General features: G+C 47.0%; 1 protein-coding gene across 13 annotated transcripts in view; it reads left to right on the plus strand.

Moving 5' to 3' along the window:
• DOCK7 (dedicator of cytokinesis 7) overlaps positions 1-22,577 on the plus strand; it is an 888,535-nt gene that overhangs the window by 782,775 nt on the left and 83,183 nt on the right. For all 13 annotated transcript variants that reach the window (XM_085602421.1, XM_085602422.1, XM_085602423.1 and 10 more), the window contains one exon: positions 14,905-15,048. In XM_085602421.1, coding sequence (XP_085458547.1) covers positions 14,905-15,048 — 144 coding nt within the window. The remainder of the gene's footprint in view (positions 1-14,904; positions 15,049-22,577) is intronic.

Consider the following 22,577-nt stretch of genomic DNA (forward strand, 5'->3'; position numbering starts at 1 on the left):
GACCATCTCGTGTCCCACAAAGCAAATGTCTCATGTTTCCTAAGGAAAACTGTGTGTTTTGGTGAGGTGAAAGGTGTCCCTGATGGAAGGATAAAGGGGAGGCCCTGGGAAATTGTCAGCAAGTGCCTGACGTGAGGTGGATTGGTGCAAGTGAGTGATTTAAATTAGCAAAAAATTTGAGAAAGAAAAAGATTAAAATATGCAGGCTGGGCTGGCTGTTAGTTGATATCTACTGAAGCTAAGGTGAATCTGGGGGTGCCACAAAACGGAATAGTTAGAGACCTAGGGAGTATAACATGTCTACCCATGGCGTGGGCGACATTGCAGGTCAGACTTCATGTGAATTTTCCAACCTGCTCACACTGTGTTCCGGTGGAGAGCCCTCCCCGGGCCACAGTGTACACAGACAAAATATGTATCACCATGGAAGTAGAGAAGCAAAGTCAACTGGTGGAGTACTTATCCTATGTGGACAAAAAGTTCCTCATCCTCGTTAATACCGAAGGGGTTCTTAGTGTCGAGGAGTATGATGTACTTCGACTCCAAAATTCACAGTTGTTTTTCGCGATTGCCTCCTCTGGGACTCGTAGTCATCCTGTCAACACCAAAAAAAGACAGATTGTTAGGATTTTTGTCATGGTATTTCAGCCAGTGTTTAGCAGTAGAGTAGCTTAAATCACTGTTCCAGATAGCTCTGATATTCTCCAGAAATCTTTTCTTCACAGGGAAGATGCTACTCCCTATGTACATCTTGTTACAGGGGCAGACTATCGCATACAACAGTAGTCACTGTTGCAGTTCATGAATTTCGTTATGGTCCCTATTTTGCCAGTAGGTAAAGGGTAGGTTTTCCTGTTCTTGCTAGTGCTGCAAGCTTTGCACTTCCCACATTTAAAAAAGCCCTTCTGCTGTTGTATCCAACTCTGTTGTTTGCTGGCACCCATGTAGCTGCTGACCAGCATATCTTTGATAGAGTGTGCCTTCCTATACGTGACCATGGGATGTTCACTCACTTTAGTCCCTATCACTGGATCACTTTTAACAATGTGCCAATGTTTCTTGAGGGTCTCACGTACAGTGTTTGACTCAACGTTGAACTCCGTTATCATCCTTATCACGTTGGTCTCACTCTCAATTTTAGGTCTTATCACCAGTAGGGCTGCTCTATCCTGTGCTGCTACTCTGTCACTCGCTATTTGAAGAACTTTCTCAGAATAGCCTCTCTTTCTGAATCTCTTTAACATTGTGATCTTTTCTTTTTCATAACTGGGATCGCTGCTACAATTGCGCCTGGCTCTTATTAGCTCACCGTAAGGAATGCTCCGTTTCAAATTGGGTGGGTGGTGACTTCTGGCATGTAGGAGACTATTCCCTGCAGTAGCCTTTCTGTGCAAAGTGGTGAACATCTTCTCATCCTTAATGCTTATACCTACATCCAGAAACTCCATTTCCTGCTTATCACATTTGTATGTGAACCGGAGATTAACTTCATTCTCATCTAGTTTCTTAAGGAAGTCATCCAAATCAGGTTTGCTACCAACCCAAATCATGCAGATATCATCAGTATATCGGGTCCAGAGAACAATATATATATACACATTCACACAACAGTGTTTGTGTAGTTTATTTGCTGCTCGAGGGGACTTTCTGAGCTTTGGCCATATTTTCCTCCAAAATATGATAGTCCATGTGACACCTAAATCGTGTTTCCAAGCTAATTCGGTGTCCGTTTTGTTTCTATCAGTGGACCTCTGACCTCCTGGCCAGGGACCTGCTCTCTCCCTCTGTAGCTCCGCTGCTGTGCCGCTGCCCTGTGCATTGCGCGGTGCTGGTAGGTGTTTGCACCACTACCTGGACTGGGTTGTGCCTGTTTCCTGTCCCTCAGTAATTGTGCTCTATTCTTAGTGCCTTTCTCTGTGGATCTCTGTTTATTCTACCATTTACTGTATTTTTTGCTAGTTTACTGTATTTTTTGTGTCTTGTCTGTATTTTCTGTGCCCGTTCCCGCTCTCTTTCCCGCTGCTGCTGCCCCCACGGCCACTCCCCCTGCCGATCCCCTTTCCTGCTTCCCAGCTGCGACTCTCTCCCCCATGCCCTATTTAATAGCGGCCACTGCATGGCCCTGCAGCGTACGAGTGCAGCAGGGTGCCAGGCAAGCCGGACTGCGCTTATCCGCGACCAGCACCAGGGACCCTGGATCTCCTACCACCCACCGCTACGACTCAGCTGCCCTCTTCCCACTAAACCCAGAAAGGAGCCACGACTGCCAGCTGTCTATGCCGAGCATCCCCTGGCGCCGAACCTTCACCACCCTCTGCACACCACAGCTGCCGCCCCCACACCGACTGCCAACACCACGAAGCCCTGAAATGCCCTGAAGTGCATCCTCCTCAACTTGCGCTTCCGCACAGACATGCCATAGAGATCTGGGACCTCCTCGACACCCTCTCGCCAGACGTCGCCATCTTCATGGAAAACTGGACCAACGCCTCCTCCACCCCGACATCGCCGTCGCCATCCCTGACGGATGCAAGATCCAGAGGAAAGACCACCCCAACCACTCAGGAGGAGGATTCGCCATCGCACACAAAAGCTCCCTCTGACTCTCCACCTCCACCACGAATGACTCCTCCACCACCACCACCACGAGCACCTTCACTTCCAGATCCAGACCAGCCGTAGAACCACCCTACGTGGCACCCTCGCATACAGGCCCCCTGGACCTCAAACAGCGTTCGCCACTACCATCACCGACTTCGTCGCACCCCACGCCATCGCCTCCACAGACTACATACTCATCCGAGACCTCAATTTCCACCTTGACAACCTCAACGACCCCAACTCCTCCAGCCTTCTGGACAACCTCGCACTGCAATAGCTCGTCACCTCCCCCACCCATAGGGCAGGACACACCCTTGACCCCATCTTCGCAGGAGGCAACAACGTCCACTTCAGCCACACCTCGCAGCCCCTCTGGATGGACCACTGCGTTCACTTCTACATCAACAAACCCACCGCCCCAAACCTACATCCCGCCCACCACAAAGGAACTGGAGCAAGGTCACTGAGGAGCACCTCTATGCCACCCTCAACTGCGATGCCCCCTCCACCCCGAACGACACCAACCTCGCCGCCAAAGAACTACACAGATGGATCACAAACTGCACAGATAAACTCGCACCCCTTTGCATTCCTGACAGACAGCGCCCAAAGAAGGCCACCAGGTTCACCACCGACCTTCAATAATACAGACGCATCTCCAGACGTCTCAAAAAGAATTGGAGGAACAGCAAATCTTCGGAAGACCACACCACATACAAGAACACTATGACAGAGCACCACCAACTCATCAGATCTACCAAAAGGACCTTCATCCAGAACAAGATCACCGCCAACTCCAGCAACTCGAAGGAACTCTTCAGCATCATACAAGAATTCACTAATCCCCCCTGCAAGGCCACAGACATCACCCCTTCTCAGGACTTCTACTACAAGCTCAGCACCTACTTCCATCTGGAAATCAAGTCCCTCTATGACAACTTCGAAGAATGGGCTCCAGACTGCGAAACCACGCACTCCCCCAGCACGCTATTCAACCCATCATCTCCGCCTGGACCCCAGCCACCACAGAAGACACTGAATCAACCATGAAAGGCACCCACTCAGGAGCACCCACGAACCCCCTGCCCTCCTCACATCTTCCGCAGAGCCACCCTGCCATCACACCGGAGCTGCGACGCACCATCAACACCTCCTTTAAAACTGGCACTTTTCCCGACGCCTGGAAACACGCAGAAGCAAGCCTCTTCTTTAGAAACCCTCGACAGATCCTTCGGGCCTCAAGAACTCTCTCCTCCCCTTCACAGCCAAAATAATTAGCTGATTGAGTGATCGATTGATGATGTAAATGGGAATATATAACAGATGCCTTTGGAAGTGTAGGTAGAATCTTCCCTAACTGATTTTTAAGGATGGAAATAGAGTGAATGAGAGATTTGAAGTGAGTGTAAGAGGAAGATACAACTTCTTGTAAAAGTTGAAATTTGTTTTGAAGGGAGGAGGGAAGTTTAAAAAGAATTTGAGCTTGTCTGAAGGAGATCATGTGATTATTTATAAAAAGTTGTTCAACCCAATTTAATCTCTTTTCGCTCCATGATTTCCAATAAATGGGTTTATTATGAAGTTGCATAGAAGTTTTATGCTAAATGGTAGAGTTGAGAAAAGTATGCATAGCTTTTGGAGAATATGATACGATGTGATCTAATAATATGTGTGTAAATTTGAAAATGAGTGTAGAAAGAGTTTGTGGTTTTCATGTAAACGTCATATATTCTTGAAATGAGAATGTGGATATGTATGTTCTTCCCAAATCTACACATAATTGGCACTGTGTAGGGAAATCTGAAACCCATTGAGCAGATTGCTTCAATATAAAGGCTATGTGATATTTAGGAAACTCAGGGAAATTTACACCTCCGTCATTCTTAGGGCGCTTCAATTTTAGTAAAGACATCTGGAGCTTTTTGAAATGAAGAAGTTTCTTAAAAACTGAGTGGAATATTAAGTGGTATGTTGGAAATAGTATAGAGAATAGTTGGACCTAACAACATCTTGATAGTGTGAAGATGTCCCGACTACGAGAGGTGTACGGGGTGCCATCTACTAATTAGTGAGTTTGTCTTTTGTTTACGGTGTTTCATATTTAAGGAGATGGATGACTTGATGGATTGAGTAAACTGATGGCCAAGATATTTACCTTGTAGTGAGTTCCATGTGATGTTAGATGAAAGAAAGTCTTTCCTAAAACTGAATTTATTTAGGGTTAATATATCGCATTTCTCATTATTTACTTTGTATCTGATACAGAAGCATAGTAGGTAACTTCACCTAAGAAAGTTGTGAGGGATGTCTGAGGCTTTGAGATAAACAATAAATTGTTGTCAGTGTAAGCCGCTAATTTAATCTACAGGCTATTAGAGGTAAACCAATGAAAATCTTGATTATGTTGTAGTCTGGAAATAAAAGGCTCTATTGCCAAATTGAAAAGAAAGGGCGAAAGAGGGCAACCTTGCTGGACTCCTCTACCTAGAGTGAAAAACAAGAAGGTGAGTCCATTTGCACATATAGCTGCGCAAGGGGCTGAATAGAGACAATAAATTAGGCCAATAATCTTGGGGCCAAAAACGAAACCTTTTAAGGTTATAGAAAATGAAAGTCCAGTATACTCAGTGAAATGCTTTTTCAGCATCCAAAGTAACGGCTGGTGGGAGATTCAGATAAATGAGCGGAGTTAGATAAAACTTCAAACAATAGACTGGTGGTATCACATACATATCTACCCTTAACAAAGCCTGATTGTTCTTTGCCAAGAAGAGCATGGAGAAAAGATTCTAATCACATAGCAAACACTTTTGAAAAGATTTTGTAATCAATGTTGACCAGGGAAATGGGCCTGTAATCTTTACAGTGGTGGGGATATTTTCCCTCTTTGGGAATGAGGCAGCTGAGGGCATCGAAGAAGGAGCCAGATGATTTATATAAGTACGAGAACGCCAATATAAATTTGTGAAGTTTTGGGAGAATTAATGTGGGGAAGGGAATAAATATTTTGACCATGAAACCATTAGGCCTAGATCATTATATATATATATAAGAGAGAGGGAGCTTGATTTTAGGTTGAGTTTTGTAGGATTTTTGAGTGGTGGATAAAAAGTTTAATATTTTGAATCAGATTGGGAATCTTCTGGTGTACATAATTCTCTGTAAAATTGGATGAATTATATAAGATTTCAGGATATTTATGTTGTGAGACTTGCAGCTTCTAAAAATTGTCTAATTTGTGAACTGAAAAGAATTACTATTTAAAAACCTACTTACCTGAGTGATTTGCTTCGGGGGCCTAAACTTATATAAAGATATGTGTTATTTTTATAAATTGGTGTGGATCTCCTTATTGAGTAGTGTGTCTCATTTATTGACTGTAGTGTGTATTTGTAGATGTCTTGCACTCCTCTGTGATAAGCCTAAGGCTGCTCGATCACACTACCCCCTAGAAGATCACCTTGTAATTGCCTTAGCAAGCCCCTGTCCTCTTGTGTGGGAATCCCTGGACTCTTTACATGATATATCTCATTTCGATTTATTATACAAAGCTCCAGCTTCCTGCAAATTAGAATATTGAAAATGGACCTGCTGTATCTCTGATAGTTTAGACTTTCAAAAATACGTCAGTCAGCATGCAAATATAACCACTTCCATCCATGTATAGCAAGCTGAATTAATTGGGTTTATCTTGAGTGGATACCAGGAACGTAGAAGTGTGAAAAGAGATGTGTGCACAGCAGAGTGTGGTTGACAGTGCACACTGTACAGGGATGGTAAGTGTATCTAGTGAGAGTACACCTTCTTTCACCTTAAGTAGATATGACATTGCCCACAGAATCTCAGTGAGTGATTGGTTTAAAGTGGCATTCCGGGATAGATGACAGCATGTAGAACCTAAAAGGTTCGACATGCTGGTGCAGAAGCTCTCCAAAGGTCATGTGGCTATAGAGGTCATGCAGGCCTGTCTTAAGCGAAGAATGCTGGATGTTAAGTATGTTACTATGTAAACTGAGTTTGAGACATATTAGGATTATGATTACTATCACAAGTAGAATATGTATAAACTAAAACAAGCATTGGTAAAGCCAGTAGGTGTTTCTTTGGCAAGTCAGAGAGGTGGTTATTTTTTAACAATTTTTCATTGTAAGCATATGTCACAAAATAAAAATTACAAAAAAAGGAAGACCTGTCATAAGCTATGTGCTTGCAATAAATGTTTTTAATTAATTTTTTTTTAAATCAACTTTTGTATATAATGTTAACATAACAGTACAGGAACTTTATAGTAGTCAATTTTATTGAGATAATGTATAGAAACCTATTTAGTTTTAAATCACATAATTGGAAAAATAGGATTCTTTTAGGCATTATATATTGTTTTTTATTTTTTATTTTTATTAGTTATATCTGCAATAATTACAAAACAATACAACCAATAACACCAGCCAGTCATCTTCGCAGCATATCCATATACATAGTGTTGTCATGTGTCATTCAGTGATGTACATATTTCAATATTGGTCGTGTCAACCCGATAGTGGACAATACATATTTTAGAATAAGTCCGTAAGCTTCAGGGGCTACGCACATTTAACATAGTTTCATGTAGATGTGAACATATAGAACCCACATGCAGTTAGCATAGAAGTCGTACAGTCCCACACCATCACTTACAATTGACCTTGGTCCCTATTCTAGTTCTGAAAAAAGGGAAAACAAAGTGGTCCAACTATTCGCAGGGAATCCCCGAGCACCTCCCCCATCCACTACAGAAACTACACATCCAAGGTGTCACTATGTGCCTCTGTGTCCTGCCGTTCCTGAGCCCACCGCACGAACGGCTCCCAGATGTCACGAGGCCAGGACGTTGACGGCATCAACTCCCAGAATGTGTTCAACTGTGTATGACCATATGTTACATCAGCCAGCCAGCCATTTATCGAAGGTATCCTCCTTCTGCCCCAGCACACCGCCACCCGCCTTTTAGCGAATAATAGAAGTAAAGCATGCAATTTTGCGCGATTTTGGTGGAGTGTCTCTAACATACCCCAATATACCAAGTAGAGGGGATGGGATATCTGATCGCCCAACAATCTGATTCACCAAATTAAAAATCTGAGCCCAATAATTCTCGATCATTGGGCAGGACCATGCTATGTGTAAAAAAGAGACAGGGGAGTGTCTACATCTCCAGCATTCATCGGTTTCCCGGAGCCCCATCCTTTTCAGACTAATAGGGGTCCTGTAAAATCTATGCAAATATTTAAAATGTATTAACCGTAGCCTATAGTTGTGAGATAGCTCAGTGAGCTGCCCGCAGCAGAAGTTCCATTGGTCCTCAGTCAGCGGGGATTGAAGGTCTTCGTTCCAATATTGGAGGGATTAGGTGTGACCACTGGTGCTGTGTTTTGCATTTGCCTGTATATACGGGTGACCAACTTACGTGGAGATGGGGAGCCCACCACGCCCTCCAAAGCAGTGAATGTCGGAGGGGCCGCCGGGAAGTCCCTGCTAAGTGCGCGACATGCTCTCCGCAATTTGTGATACAGAAACAATTCAGAGAAGGGCACAGTGCGGCCTTCCTCTGCCACCGGGGGGTACATGAATGTGTTGTCGGGAAAGAGATCAGCGAATGTATGAAGGCGCATTTTCTTCACTAGGGTTTGTCAACTCCATCTTCAATACACGGCAGCATCGGGTTGTGCACCAAGGAAAGCGAGGGGGCATAGAGCAATGGGATTGCCGCCCTCTTGCGCAATTCCTCCCACGCCCATCGTAGTGTTCCAGCAGTATCCACATCCCCTCTAGGGCGTTTTGCTTTTGCACATATTGCTACTTTTAGCGGAACTGGCGCAACAGCATCCCGTTCCACTGCCACATGTGGTTGAAAGGGAGTTGGTCGGGTCCAAAAATGCAAAAATTGGGCTTGAGCGCAAAGTGCATGTAGTCGCATGTCTGGGGCGCCAGGCCTCCTTGTTTTAAGGGCAGCGTCAGCATGTCCCAGGACACCCTCGCTTGCCCGCCTGCCCACGCTAGTTCAACCAGATGCGATCTCAAGGTGGTAAAAAAATGTGATGTAAGCGGAATCTGTATGTTTACAAACAGGTAAAGGAATTTAGGTAATATGATCATTTTAGCCACCGCTATCCTCCCTGTGAGTGACAAGGGTAGCCTCGCCCATATCTTTACCTTTTCTCCCAGCCACATTATTGCTCTCCCATAGTTTAGGTTCCATATTTCTTGAAGATCTCGACTTATCCATATCCCCAGATACTTGACTTCGTCTACCTCCCATCTCAGGGGGTATTCAGAGGACACCCTTGAGGTGTTATCTGTCAGGGGAAAAATTACCGTCTTGGACCAATTTACAGAGATGCCAGCAAGGCCTTCAAAGTGATTGAATTAACGTAGTACAGGGTTTAGATTTTCTTCCGGGTTTATAAGATAGAGGGTCACGTCGTCCGCATACAGTGATATTAGAAGATTCCTGGAACTGAACCCTATACCCCTCGCCGTGTGATGTTGTCTAACTCTGCAGGCAGAGGCTCCATAGCTATGGCAAACAGTAGCGGGGAGAGGGGATATCCTTGCCTCGTACCCCGTGAAATGGGGAAGGGTTCCGAAACCAGGCCATTTACCCTTACCCGGGCACTGGGCATGGTGTATAACAAGTGAATTTTTTTAATGAGGAGTGGGCTAAGGCCCATCCTGCCCAATATAGCAAATAAATAGGGCCACTCAAGAGTATCGAAGACCTTGGTGGCATCCCAAAACACCGTCGCCGCCTAATCATCTGGGTGTAAGTAATGCAGGGCGGAGAAGATCGTACGTAGATTGTGTGAGGTTGATCTCCCTGGGATAAATCCCGACTGATCAGGGAGCGCTATCATAGGCAATAACGGCTGCACCAGGTTTGCAATTAACTTGGCAAGGATCTTCACATCTACATTTATCAAGGAAAGGGGCCTGTAGGAGTCTAAGTCTTCTGCCGGTTTATCTGGTTTTAGCAGTGTGATAATTAGGGCCTCACACATGGATGCAGGCAGTACGCCCGTTCCCAAAGCCTCTTCATATACGGCTAACAATCTAGGGGCCAGCTCCTCAGTGTATGCCTTATAAAAGGCCGTGGTTCGGCCTTCCGGTCCCGGGGCCTTGTCGGGGGGCAAGCTCCTTATAACCTGTGCCACATCTTCCCGACTGATCGGGAGATCCATGTATTCCCTGTGCGTGTCATTAAACCATACCAGCGCAATCGAGTCTAGAAAAGATTCCAACCCTTCCGGGCACGTGCTCTGAGTAGCTGTATATAGTTTAGAGTAGAAATCAGAAAAGGCACCCAGGATATCTCCTTGCCCTCTAACCGGGACGCCAGATGTTGTGCGCAGTTTATGTATATATGGTGTTCTCAGCATACCTGCTGGTCCCCGGTCTCTCCCCCCTCCCCATACCTTCTAGCCTCCGTATGTTTTCCCAAGAATTTTACCTCAAGCTGCACCTCCTCAGCATAGTCCAATAGCTTGGTTTTTACCAGTCCAGCTATGTCTTGCTCACCCGTATCACAGAATTGATGTTCGAGTTCTTTTATACTGGTCTCCAGAGATGCGAGAGTGGTTCTAATCGCCCTTAGCACTCCAGCCTGACGGGCTATACATTGGCCCCTAATTACAACTTTGAACGCCTCCCATAGGGATGTCTCGGTGTCAACCGACCCAGCGTTGAGTTCAAAATAGTCAGTGATATCCTTCCTAATCTCTTCCTTAAAAGCATCATCAAGTAGGGCATGCGGCGGGAGGCGCCATGCGAAGGCCGGACGTGGAAAGCCTGGGATCAACAGTTTCAACAAGCAGGGAGCATGGTCAGATAGAGAACGGGGCATGTGCACCACATCAACAGTCCACAGGGCTACATCTCGCGTCACTAACCAATAATCTAGGCGGGACCATGCGTTGCGGTGGGCCGAGATGCAGGTACCCTCCCTCAGCGTCTCATGTCTGCCTCGCCAAATGTCAATTAGTCCGCCATCAGCTATTATTTCCTGTAGGGCGGTGCTAGCCATCGGATTCAGTGTTCGAGCGACACCCCTCCTATCCATTGCATCATTAAGGACAGCATTAAAGTCTCCTCCCCAGAGAATCGTATTGCAACCAGTAGCCCTAACCTGCGCCCAGATCTTTTGAAAGAAAGCAGGGGAGTCGATGTTAGGACCATAGACAGCCACATTAACCACAGAAATGCCGCATAACAGTCCCTGAACCAAGATATAGCGACCCTCCGGATCCCCTTGGACCGACCCCTCCCTCCAGTCCAATCCCTGCCGGATCAGTATCGCCACACCACGGGCGTAGTTGGAATATATAGCCGAATAAGTATACCCCCATCTATTTTGACGCAATCGCTGGGATGGCGTGGTGTTTAAGTGTGTTTCCTGCAGCAGGCAGATATCCACATTGTGTTTTGCTAAGTAGGCATGAACCAGTCTTGACTTCCTACCATCATTTGGCCCCCGAACATTCCAAGTCAAACAATTCAACGTTTTATCCGCTTTATGCATATCTCGCTGTAATACAGAGATGGAAATCAACAGATCGACAAGACCCATTCCATGCGCAAATGACACTAGACACACATCTTATAGCATTGGTACTGGCATCGAACAATAGAACAGTCCCTCTCCTCCACCCCCCACCCACTCCAACCCCCCAACTAGGTTGTAGAGTACCCATCCTAACTATTAAACCCAAAACAATGTGCAGCAAGCAAGGGAACTTTCCCATGGGGGCCTAACTATGCCGGCAACTACCCTGTATTGGACAGGGTGGCCGGAAAACCTGCGGGGGATTTGTACCACCCAAATACACATTTGGTTAAAACAATGAGAGACAACGTAAAGGAAGGTCTGGAGAGATTCAAATGCACACATAAATCGACAATAGTCCAACATCCATACTAACAAATTGTCAGGGCCCATATATCCACAATACGATACCCATGTTAGTCATTGTCACTCAGCTGGCCTCCTGACGCTCCCGCTCCCTCTCGATTCCCTTTTGTTTTCTTGCCTCCAATATGTTTAGCGAACTTCAAAGCCGATTTGGCGTCGGTGAATATGTGGGCAGTTCCTTCAAACGATACTTTCAATTTAGCGGGGTATAGGAGAGAGTATGGGATCTGCGCCTGTAGAAGGACGCGCTTTGCCGGGAGAAATTCTCGTCTCGCCGCCTGGACTGCTGGAGTGAAGTCTGGGTAGAATGAGATATTATTTCCTTTATGCGTGATGCTGCCCTTTTCTCTAGCCAATCGTAGGATGAGGTCTTGATCTTGATAGTTCAGAAGCTTTGCAATAATAGGCCGGGGCGGTGCCCCAACAGGAGGTTTCTGCCCCGGCGACCTGTGCGCCCTTTCCACCACAAACACCACAGACAGGTGTGGATCAAATAACTTGTGTAACAAGTCGGTGATATAGGTATCCATTTTAGATATTGCAGTCGTCTCCGGAATACCGGTAACACGAAGGTTATTGCGTCTTGATCTGGCTTCCAAATCGTCATTCTTAGCTCTGATAACGCCGAGCAGTTTGTCCATATGTAGCAACTGTTCCTTCGTTTCAACTTGGAAGTCATGTAACTCCGTATGACGATTGTCCAGCGTATCCAGACGCGTCTCATGGATTGCCACCTGTGATTTAACAGAGTCTAATTGGGAGGTCAGGGTATCCAGTTTAGTGTCAATGTTGCGGAGACTTGATCGCATCTCCAACATAAGTGTCCGCAAATCCTCACCCTGATCCTCTGCAGTGAGATCACGTTGACCCTCCGTCTGAGTTTCCGTCTCCGAGTCCGCATGTCGCGTGGAGCGCTTACGCTCAAAAGTCAGCTTCGGCTGCTTAGCATCTTGCTTGCCTATTTCGATTGTAGCAGACTAATAGCACGTAGAGAGGAACAGTACAAAGCCCCTTTAAGTCAGTAATATCAAGTTGTTGTCGTTAATAGTGGTACACACTTTATGTAATGTTCCGCCTGTGGAGGACCCGCGATATATGCGGGGAGTGTAGTTGTTTAAAGCCAATGTGCACCACGTACAGGAAAGCTGCCCAGGTGGGCACCACCCATGGACAAGGGCAGACTCACAAAGTGGTGTAGCCTACAGCAAAGCGACACGAGTATCTCCCGGGGAGATCTCCTTACAGCACCTGGCTTGGCCCTCCTTTCAGTACGGATTCAGCAATGCAGCACCCACCCACATATGGCAAAGGAGCAGGACAGGATCAACTAATAGAAGAGGTCCATCTCAGGTAAGTAGTGCACACCACCGCCACACAGCAGCGTAGACCCAGCAGCCGCCCCAACAGCAGACCACTTGCGATCCTTGCGCAACCACTCCTTCTCCAAAGGGCACAACCACCTGTCCACGCCACAGGCACTCCCAACTGCGCAGCAGAAGAGGCACGTGACAAAGGCGACCAGTATTTAATAAACAAAGCAGTTTCGTAATCTCAAGGGTCAGTCACTAGCCAGATCAGGTAAGGTGCTTCCAGGTGTTGGTGCCAAATGCAGCCACCGATGTCCTCCAGGCAGTTAGGGACTGATTCTTCATCGCCAGGCAGTGTACACTCTGTTTGCACCCACCGTGGAGTCCCACCGGAGGTGTCCACTATGCATAGGCACTCACACAGCTCCACCGAAGCGTGTCCTTCAATCAGCTCCAAGAGTGCACATAAAATGGCGGCCGCACACTTCGCTGCCCAATTTCAGTTATAGCCTGCAGATCCTCCACATGGCAGGCATAAATAGCCGAAGCGCCTCGCCTCCTCCTCAAGCAAGCTCCATCCCAGCCACTCGGGAGCGCCAGCGCTCACCTTGCAATCGAGGCGCACCGCGGAACACCCGACAGCACCCCTGCCGGTAGCGACGGCGTCTGGGGCTCACCGCAGCGCCCCACACGTCCGCAGGCACTCTGGTCCGCTTTTCCGCCTCCACAGGCACCGGAGAATGCACACGCCGCAGTCGTTACTCCGCCCGGGGGGAGCGCCCGTCGCCAGAGAGGATCAAGCTCCGGCAGTGACGGGCAAAGCTCCTCCTCCCAAGCAAAGGCCGTGTGCAGCGAGGCAGCCCCGGCCTCGAGTGAGATCACCGCCCGACGGCTCACCAGCGGTAACCACAGGCGCCCCGCGACGGAGATGACGACTGGCCACAGCTGCGATCTTTATGTGGTATTACGGGTAAGAGGGACCACCGTCAATTCCCCACGTCGCCAGCAACAATCGTAGACGGTCTGGGCAGGCATTTACCACCCCGAAGTGCAGGATATTATTCAGGATGTTTTTCCGCCTGGCGGAGCACACTCAAGGAGTGGCCATTCCGCTGCTCAGCAGGCCACGCCCGACAGGCCTTATATTTAAATAAAAGGCTTGGTTTAAACACACCAGGATGACAAACATAAAAAACAATGGAAAGAAAAATGCATTAACAAAGTAAAGCATTAGCCCTCTAGGCCTGTGACAAAATGCACTTCTTTTTAGTAGACTGTGCACGTGCTCAGGCTAGTGAAACAATGGCTGAAGTGGGCTGACCCATTGCCCCACACTAAAAGCTGTTGTAGGCAGAAGCTACATGTGAATCACAGTATAATATACCAGTGATGAAGAGGGCTGATCCAAAGCCCCTCCCTTTAAGTATTTATATATTTATGTGAATTTTATTGATTGCATGAGGCTTGTGGAACAACTAAAGCTGTCTCAAGACCATACATAAAAAATAGAAGGTGATGGTCTCATCCTCCTCGAGAAAGGTCCCTGGGCCTGATTTAGAGTAACTCCGTCACAGATATGAGAGATATCCGTCCTCTTTATTACAAGTGCATTATATCTTATGGTACTTGTAATGAGGCAGATGGGATATCAATCATGTTTGTGACGGAGTAACCTGTCCACCAAACTCTAAATCAGGCCCTCTGTCTGCCATATTATAGAAAGTAAATTAGATACGAATTGCTGGGTTCCTAGTCATAACAGAAAGCCCAAGGCTAAGTAGGATCACGTATTTAAACGTTTTGGGGAATTTCTCATTCAGTGATGCTAATTGCCAGTAGCACATGGAGCAGGTAAATGCAATTTTCAGATCACTGGTAGTACAATTGTAGCCGCCCATATTTGGCATTGTAATTAAGAGTTTGTGAACTATTGCTGTAAAATTAGGAAAGGCTATATTTCTTTCCATCTTCTTACACACAAAGATTTGAAAACCTTTACTGTAGCTATTTCTGTACTGTAGAGTGAGTTATTTTTCTTACTTGCCTTTTTAGATCATTTTGACACCAATTGAAGTTGCAATAGAGGACATGCAGAAAAAGACACAAGAATTGGCTTTTGCAACTCACCAAGATCCTTCAGATCCTAAGATGCTTCAAATGGTTCTGCAAGGTTCAGTAGGGACAACTGTGAATCAGGTAAGACATTAATTGCTGTACCGTCATTGGTTGTGCCTAAATTACAATCAGCAATGGTTGGTGTTTTGAAAAGAACAAAAATAACATATAAAAATGATGGGAGGTGAGTCACTGCCAACATTCACAGATCTGGGTTCCGGAATCCTGGCTGTCCATGGCCCAAATGATCCAGTCACCCCTGTGGTGTCATCTTGTCCCACCGTATCCTTGGCCTTTTTCTGAGACCCCATCCAGGTGAGGGAAACAGGGAGGTGGGATATTCTGGTGCCCTCCCTCATTGGCTCTACCCTCTACATGGTGGTGTAGCGTTCTCCTGTTGTTGTCTCCCCTCACTACGCCATTGCTGTGGATTGGTAGGGGTGTGGTGCTTTCTGGTGGGCCCACCCAGCAGATGGATGACGGGTGGCTGAAGTGGTCCTGAGTCTTTAATAGAAACACCAATAAGAGGAAGTGGCTCCTTCTTGGATCCAAGCGGTAGCCACACAAGGACTGAAGCAAGATTAAGTCCTAGACGGTCAGCCCTGACACAATATGCCCACGGCCCACCTCATCTTCATTACAGGCCTGATTGCTTTTATTGATATTGTGGCAGCTAGTCACTAGCACACACAACCACAAACCATCATATTACTTTCCTTAAACCGTGACAATGGTGAGTTACATCTCTAAACCCTAAAAAATATTTTATCATGGCACAATCAGAAACCACAAGATAACAAGAACACATAAATGTCAGGTCGAATGCTCAACTAAATACAATACTCTTTTCAATATAATACTGTTTTAGAATTTTAACTCCTTGACGTTAGAAACCTCTCATTAAATAGCATATTGCCTTAAAACAGCATCCCAAAGACCCAGATTGTCTGTTTTCTCCATGTTTATATACTGTAACAAACTAGGGCCAGCCAGCTTGATTATAACCATCTGAAAATAGATTGCTGAGTATGGAATATGGATGACTGGAAGTTCAAAGAGACACAAAGGATTAGGAAATAAGCATCATGATTCTTGATATTGCATGTTTGATCTTCATAATACACTACAATACAGTCACATTTATAGCTTTACGGCTTTATAGATTAACAGCTACCTCCGAAGAGGCTTCCCAGCTCTAGCGGTAAGGATCCCCCAAACGCAGGCAGAAAATGGCAGACTGCTGCCTTAGCAAGAATCAAAAGGAAAAGTTTTTAACGACGTTCTAAAAGCAACTTCAGACAAGATACTTCTCAAGTTAAGAGGAAGAGCATTCCACAGCTTAGATGTCAGAAAGGTGAAGGATCTGCCTCCTCTTCTGCCCATGTGAATGCGGGGGATGTGGGAATGTTTGAGATTATTAGATTATTAGATCTCAAACATCTCTTCTGTGAATATTGTTTCAAGTGACTCCTGGGTAAAGATGACCCTTATGATGATAGGCTCTGAAATCTAAGGTCAGAGGTTTGAACCAGATTCTTTTCTTGACCGGAAGCCCGTGGAGGGCACGTAAGTGACCCAACACCAAAGATCGACATGGGGCTCAAAATCAGACAAGCAGCAGTGTTTTGAATAGTCTGAAGACGCTGAATCAAAAAGGCCAGGAGGCCCAAATACAGACTAATAGAGTAGTCCAGCCTGGAGGTTATTTGTCAGGTCCCACGTAGGCCTCTCAGGATCGGTTCGTTGCTCAATGGGGGCCCCCCTATTGACAACCTCAATTCCGAGTTGCCGTGAAGGCACGGAAGCTTAAGGGGGTCAATCGAGGGGCAGGAAAGGATGGGAACAGCGGGGAGGGAGATCTGTAAAGGAAGCACAGGTCTTGTTAGCACTAACTTCTTTACCGTAAACAATACTACCACCCACTGTCTCACATAAACAATTAGGTCTACCTGTAAAGGAAAATAACCAAGTCTAGCTTTGCTAGAAGAAGGGCGATTTAGGTTTGTCAAAGCCTCTTCAAGGCTAGCTAGATCCGGGGTGCTCAGGGAAGCCTCAGGTCTGTATACGTTACTCCAAGGGCATGACTGTTGATACATAAACAACACATAAACTCCCCCCGTTTGTGTAGCAGCTACATATACTTGTGTTTCGGTTCATAGGGTTTAAACATGTACCCACCAGAAAGGGTGTGCAGGTAGGCCTCACTGGGGAAAGAAGGTCTTATGCTGCAGCCTAGCGGCCACTCTATATATACCCAGCTAGAGGACGACACAAACACACACACACATCATGGATACATAGTAGGCGTCACATATTACATAGGCGTTGAGCTTTGACTCTTGATAAGGTATAAATCAGGATGCACAATAAGTTCCACAGCGTGGTATTTAAGCCATACCACCTGGTAAATGTCAAGCGTATTCTGAGCGCTTCCACGCACTCACTCTGGCAGGATAAGTATTTACAAAAGTCTCACTAAAGAGTATTTCAATTGTTAGGCAGTTCCAAGTTCGACGACAGCACGAACGTGTGCAAGAAAGGACTCTTGGCGGTGTCACTGACACCCTTACCGCACCCGGGGAACACCACGTTGGTTCTGCTACGAGGTTCAGGTCAGCTCCAGGATAATCTGCGAGCGTATCTCCTCGCTGGCCGGGTTAAATGGTTTCCTGGTTCTCGCGCTGCGTCACTTCCTGTGCGCGCGCGTCGCCGTCCCACAGGCTGATGGGAGTTGTAGTTCTGTGGCGGCTTTGGTAGTCCCCCATTTCTCCCGCATCTCGCGGAACTGGTTCGCGGCCCGAGCCCAACGGGCGGCGTCTTCCAGTAAGTCTGTCGAGGGGGCAGAGGTCCGGGGAGTAATCGTGACAGCACATCCCTCTCCCCGAGACCTCTGCCACGAGCCAGGTTTATGGGGATGTTTCGCATGGAAGGTTCTTACACATCGGGGAGCATGTACCCCCGTGGCAGGTTCCCATGAATTGTCTTCCATTCCGTAACCTTTCCATGATACCAGGTACCAGAGTTTGGATCCACGCATTTTTGAGTCGAGGATGGCCCGGACTTCATACTCCGGCTCGTTGTCTATCCAGACCGGAGACGGTTTCTGTTTTACCGGGGTGTAGGATGGCTTTAGAAGTGATACGTGAAACACCGGATGGATTTTAAGTGTTTTCGGCAGCGCTAACATCATCGCCCGTGGGGAGATCACTTTCTTGATCTTGTAGGGCCCGATGTATCTGGGGTTGAATATGCTGTATCTCCGGAATCGTATGTGTTTGGTGGATAACCATACCACATCACCTTGCTGATAAGGAGGATTTGGCTTACGGTGCTTATCCGCCATGGTCTTGTACGTTATTTTTGCTCTCACCAAGTTTTTGTACGTGCTTAGTAGAACCCTTCGGATATGTTTGGTTCGGGTACCGACTTCCGGTACCTCAGGCCCTACCACAGGGTGGATCAATGAAGTAAAACGGGGATGAAAGCCATAGTTGCTGTAATAGGGGGTGTGCTGTGTAGATTGGTGATTGGCGCTATTGTATGCCACTTCGGCCAAACAGAGCCATTCAACCCAGGAATCCGAATTGTCTTTGACATAGCAGCGTAGATACTGCTTTAGATTCTGGTTTAGTCGTTCCGTTTGTCCATCAGATTGGGGGTGGAAGCTAGTTGATTTGGAGGACTTCATGTGTAACGCCTTACACCACTCCTTCCAAAACTTAGCTGTAAATTGAGGGCCTCTATCCGAAACAATATTAGCCGGGAGTCCGTGAAGTCTTATGATGTGGACTAGAAGTAACTTGGCTAAGTGCCCTGCAGTTGGTTCTTTGGCACACGCGATAAAGTGTCCCATCTTGGTGAGGCTGTCTACCACAACCACTATGGAGGTGCAGCCTTGGTCCTTTGGAAGACCCACTATAAAATCAATGGATATGGTTTCCCATGGTTTCATAGGTGTGGGGAGAGGTTGCAGGAGACCTTGCGTCTTCCCATGATCTGTTTTGGCCTTAGCGCACGTCTCACAGCGCCTTATCATATTCGTGGTGTCTTTCACTACGGAGGGCCACCAAAATTGTCGTGATATTCGGTCGAGTGTTTTTCTAACACCATTATGGCCAGCGCTGGGTGTAGAGTGACACATCTGCCACACCTCCTCACGTAAGGTCCGGGTTGGTATAAGCAATTGGTTGCCTTTCATCGGAAGACCTTGGCGGAGTCTCCATTGTGGATGCTCTTTCAACCATTTTCTCCAGTAACTGTTTTTGCTTCCTATGATTATTTTGTGTAGGAAGGCATCCGTATGTAGTACTCCAATGACCTTTTGTGGGTCCAAAATTGCCTGCTGCGCTGTTATCTCCGGTTCTAGGGGGGTTGTTTGCCTAGACAAGGCGTCGGCCTTTCTGTTTTCCGTCCCTGGACGATACGTCACTATGAAGTGAAATTCTGAGAAAAACAACATCCAGCGCAACTGTCTAGGAGATAACATGCGGGTGGATCGCATAAACTGCAAATTGCGATGGTCAGTGTAAACCGTGACTACATGTTTGGCTCCTAACAACCAGTGTCTCCAATCCATGAAGGCTTCTTTGATGGCTAAAAGTTCTTTCTCCGCTATGGTGTACCGGGTTTCAGCGGGGTTTAGCTTCCTTGACATATAGGCTACTGGATGTAATTGTCCGGTGACCTTATGCCTTTGTGAGAGAATAGCTCCTATGGCGACGTCAGAGGCGTCTGCCTCTACAAGGTAGGGACGCTCGGGGTCAGGGTGAGTCAACACCGGAGCGGTAACAAAGGCGTCTTTTAAGCTTTGGAAGGCTTTCTCTGCTTCTGTAGACCAGCAAAACGATACGTTCTTTCGCAACAGGGCTGTAATGGGTGCCACCATGTTAGAGAATCCGTTGATAAACCTGCGATAGAAGTTCGCGAATCCAAGGAAACATTGGACCTCTCTCACGTTGGTAGGTGTGGGCCAGTTTTTTACCGCCAAGATCTTTCTATCGGACATTTCTTGCCCGGTGGGTGTTAGCATTACCCCCAAGAACTCCACCTTATCCACATGAAACTCGCATTTGCTGAGTTTGCAATACAAGTTGTTTCTGCGTAATGCCTCAAATACCTGACAGACATGCCCCTGATGTTCCTCAACCGATGAAGAGTAGATGAGGATATCATCGATGTAGGCAACCACGAATCTGTCCAAGTACTCCCGCAACACCTCGTTCACGAAGTATTGAAAGGCTGCGGGAGCATTGCACAGTCCGAAGGGCATCACTGTATATTCATACAGACCATATCGTGTACGAAAGGCCGTCTTCCATTCATCCCCCTCTCTTACCCTTACAAGGTGATACGCCCCTTTTAAGTCAAGCCGAGTGTATATAACAGCTGTTTTGACCTGTTCTACAAGTACAGGGATCAATGGTAAGGGGTACCTGTTTTTTATCGTGATATCGTTTAGGGCGCGGTAGTCTATACAAGCCCTCTTTTCTCCGTTGGCTTTAGGGATAAAAAAGAGAGGAGATGCCGCCGGGGATCTTGAGGGACGGATAAACCCATTCTCTAGGTACTTGTCCAGATATTCCCTCAAGTGTGTGTTCTCGGCCTCGGTTAACGCATATAAGCGTCCACATGGTATCAACGCCCCCGGTACCAAATCTATGCGGCAATCGTAAGGCCTATGTGGGGGTAAAGTGTCTGCCAGTGTTTCACAAAACACATCTTGATAATCCGCATAGCAAGAGGGGAGTTGAACATCTGTTTCCGCTGCCGTCGCTAAGCTATGGGAGGAGAGCAGGGTTACCTTTTTTTCCTGACTCATGCCCATACAATGAGCCTTGCACCATGATCCATTAAATCTCACCTTGCCTTCCTTCCAATCAATAGCCGGGTTATGCAATCTTAACCAGGGGAGCCCCAGTATCACTCCGTATTGAGGAGCCTGGAGTACATTGAACCGCACCGTCTCGGTATGGTCATGTTCGCACAGCATTAACAATGATTTGGTGTGGTATTCAATGGGACCCGTGCTCAATTTCTTTCCATCCACTGCCAAAACCTCCTCGGGATGGTCTTTGGCCAGTAACATGAGTCCCAAGCTTAAAGCCACCCCTTGGTCCATGAATAGCCCTGTGGCTCCTGAATCAATCATGGCGTCTATGGGTTGCCAACCTTTGGGGGTTCTGAGGTGTATCGGGAGAAAAATATGTTGTGGAGTGTATACCGTCTGTTTCGATAATGAAGGGACACGAATACCACTCAAGGAGTTCCCTTCGGCTGTCCCTGAGTGTATTAGTTTCCCTTACTTTCCTCAGTAGTGTGTCCTAGTGGTTTCGCCACCCCAAATCCAGTTTTGGGTTTGGCCAAGCACTCTCGGACAAAGTGGCCTTTCTTCCCACAATACATACATAGACCCGCTTTACGTCTATTGTCTCTCTCAGCTGGTGTCAGCGGAGCCCTTACGGTCCCTATGTCCATAGGTTCTACGGGAGTTACCGACCCACCGCCTGGGCCCCTGTTGCGGTCAAAGCGCATGGGTGGTCTCTCTACCCTCTTTCTATCCCCTCTCCGTTCTCCTAACCGATAATCTAGTCTCAATACAAGATTGATTAGGTCTATGCACGTGGAGGGTTGGGGGTCTATCTGGGCTATTACGTCCTTGAGATCGTCTTTTAATCCTTGATAGAAGAGCGCCCCTTTCTTTTCCTCAGGCCACTGTGTTTCGGCCACCAGCCTCTGAAAGGTGTTAACGTAGGTAACTATGTCCTTACTCCCTTGTCTTAATTCTAGTAGCTCTCTATCTGATGTAAACGAGGCCGCTCGGCGATCAAATACAGTCTCAAATTCTTTCTTAAACTCCTCCCAGTCATATAACAGGGGGTCGTCTCTGCGCACGTAAGGCACAGCCCATTGAGCGGCTTCTCCTGTTAGGTATGATATCATAAAGGCCACTCTGGCTTGATTAGTGGGAAAGGCTTTAGGTTTGCATGAAAAATGCAACAGTATCTGCGTCATAAAGACTTGTACTTTAGTGGCGTCTCCCTGAAAACGTTCCGGGGCGGCCAAAGGAATGGGAGTGGGTATTTCCACAGTTAATGGCGTGGGAGTAGCGGAGGCTCCAAACTGGAACACCCCACCGCTCGCTCCACGCCCTACCTGGGCGTCAAAGGGGTTCCGTTGTAGCCTATTTACGGAGTCCTGTAGCGCGGCTGTCTCAGCCCTAGAGGCTGCTACCTCATTTCGAGAATCCGCAATCTCCTGTTGGAGAGTTACTAATGTGGCTAACACATCTTCTAGGGTGGTCATGGTGCCAATGAACCGACCGGGAGAGGTATATTATTTTTTTTAGGCAGATTATTCTGTCAGGTCCCACGTAGGCCTCTCAGGATCGGTTCGTTGCTCAATGGGGGCCCCCCTATTGACAACCTCAATTCCGAGTTGCCGTGAAGGCACGGAAGCTTAAGGGGGTCAATCGAGGGGCAGGAAAGGATGGGAACAGCGGGGAGGGAGATCTGTAAAGGAAGCACAGGTCTTGTTAGCACTAACTTCTTTACCGTAAACAATACTACCACCCACTGTCTCACATAAACAATTAGGTCTACCTGTAAAGGAAA

The sequence above is a fragment of the Triturus cristatus genome, chromosome 4_2 (genome assembly GCF_964204655.1).
Source record: "Triturus cristatus chromosome 4_2, aTriCri1.1, whole genome shotgun sequence".
In the NCBI taxonomy this organism is placed as follows: Eukaryota; Metazoa; Chordata; class Amphibia; order Caudata; family Salamandridae; genus Triturus; species Triturus cristatus.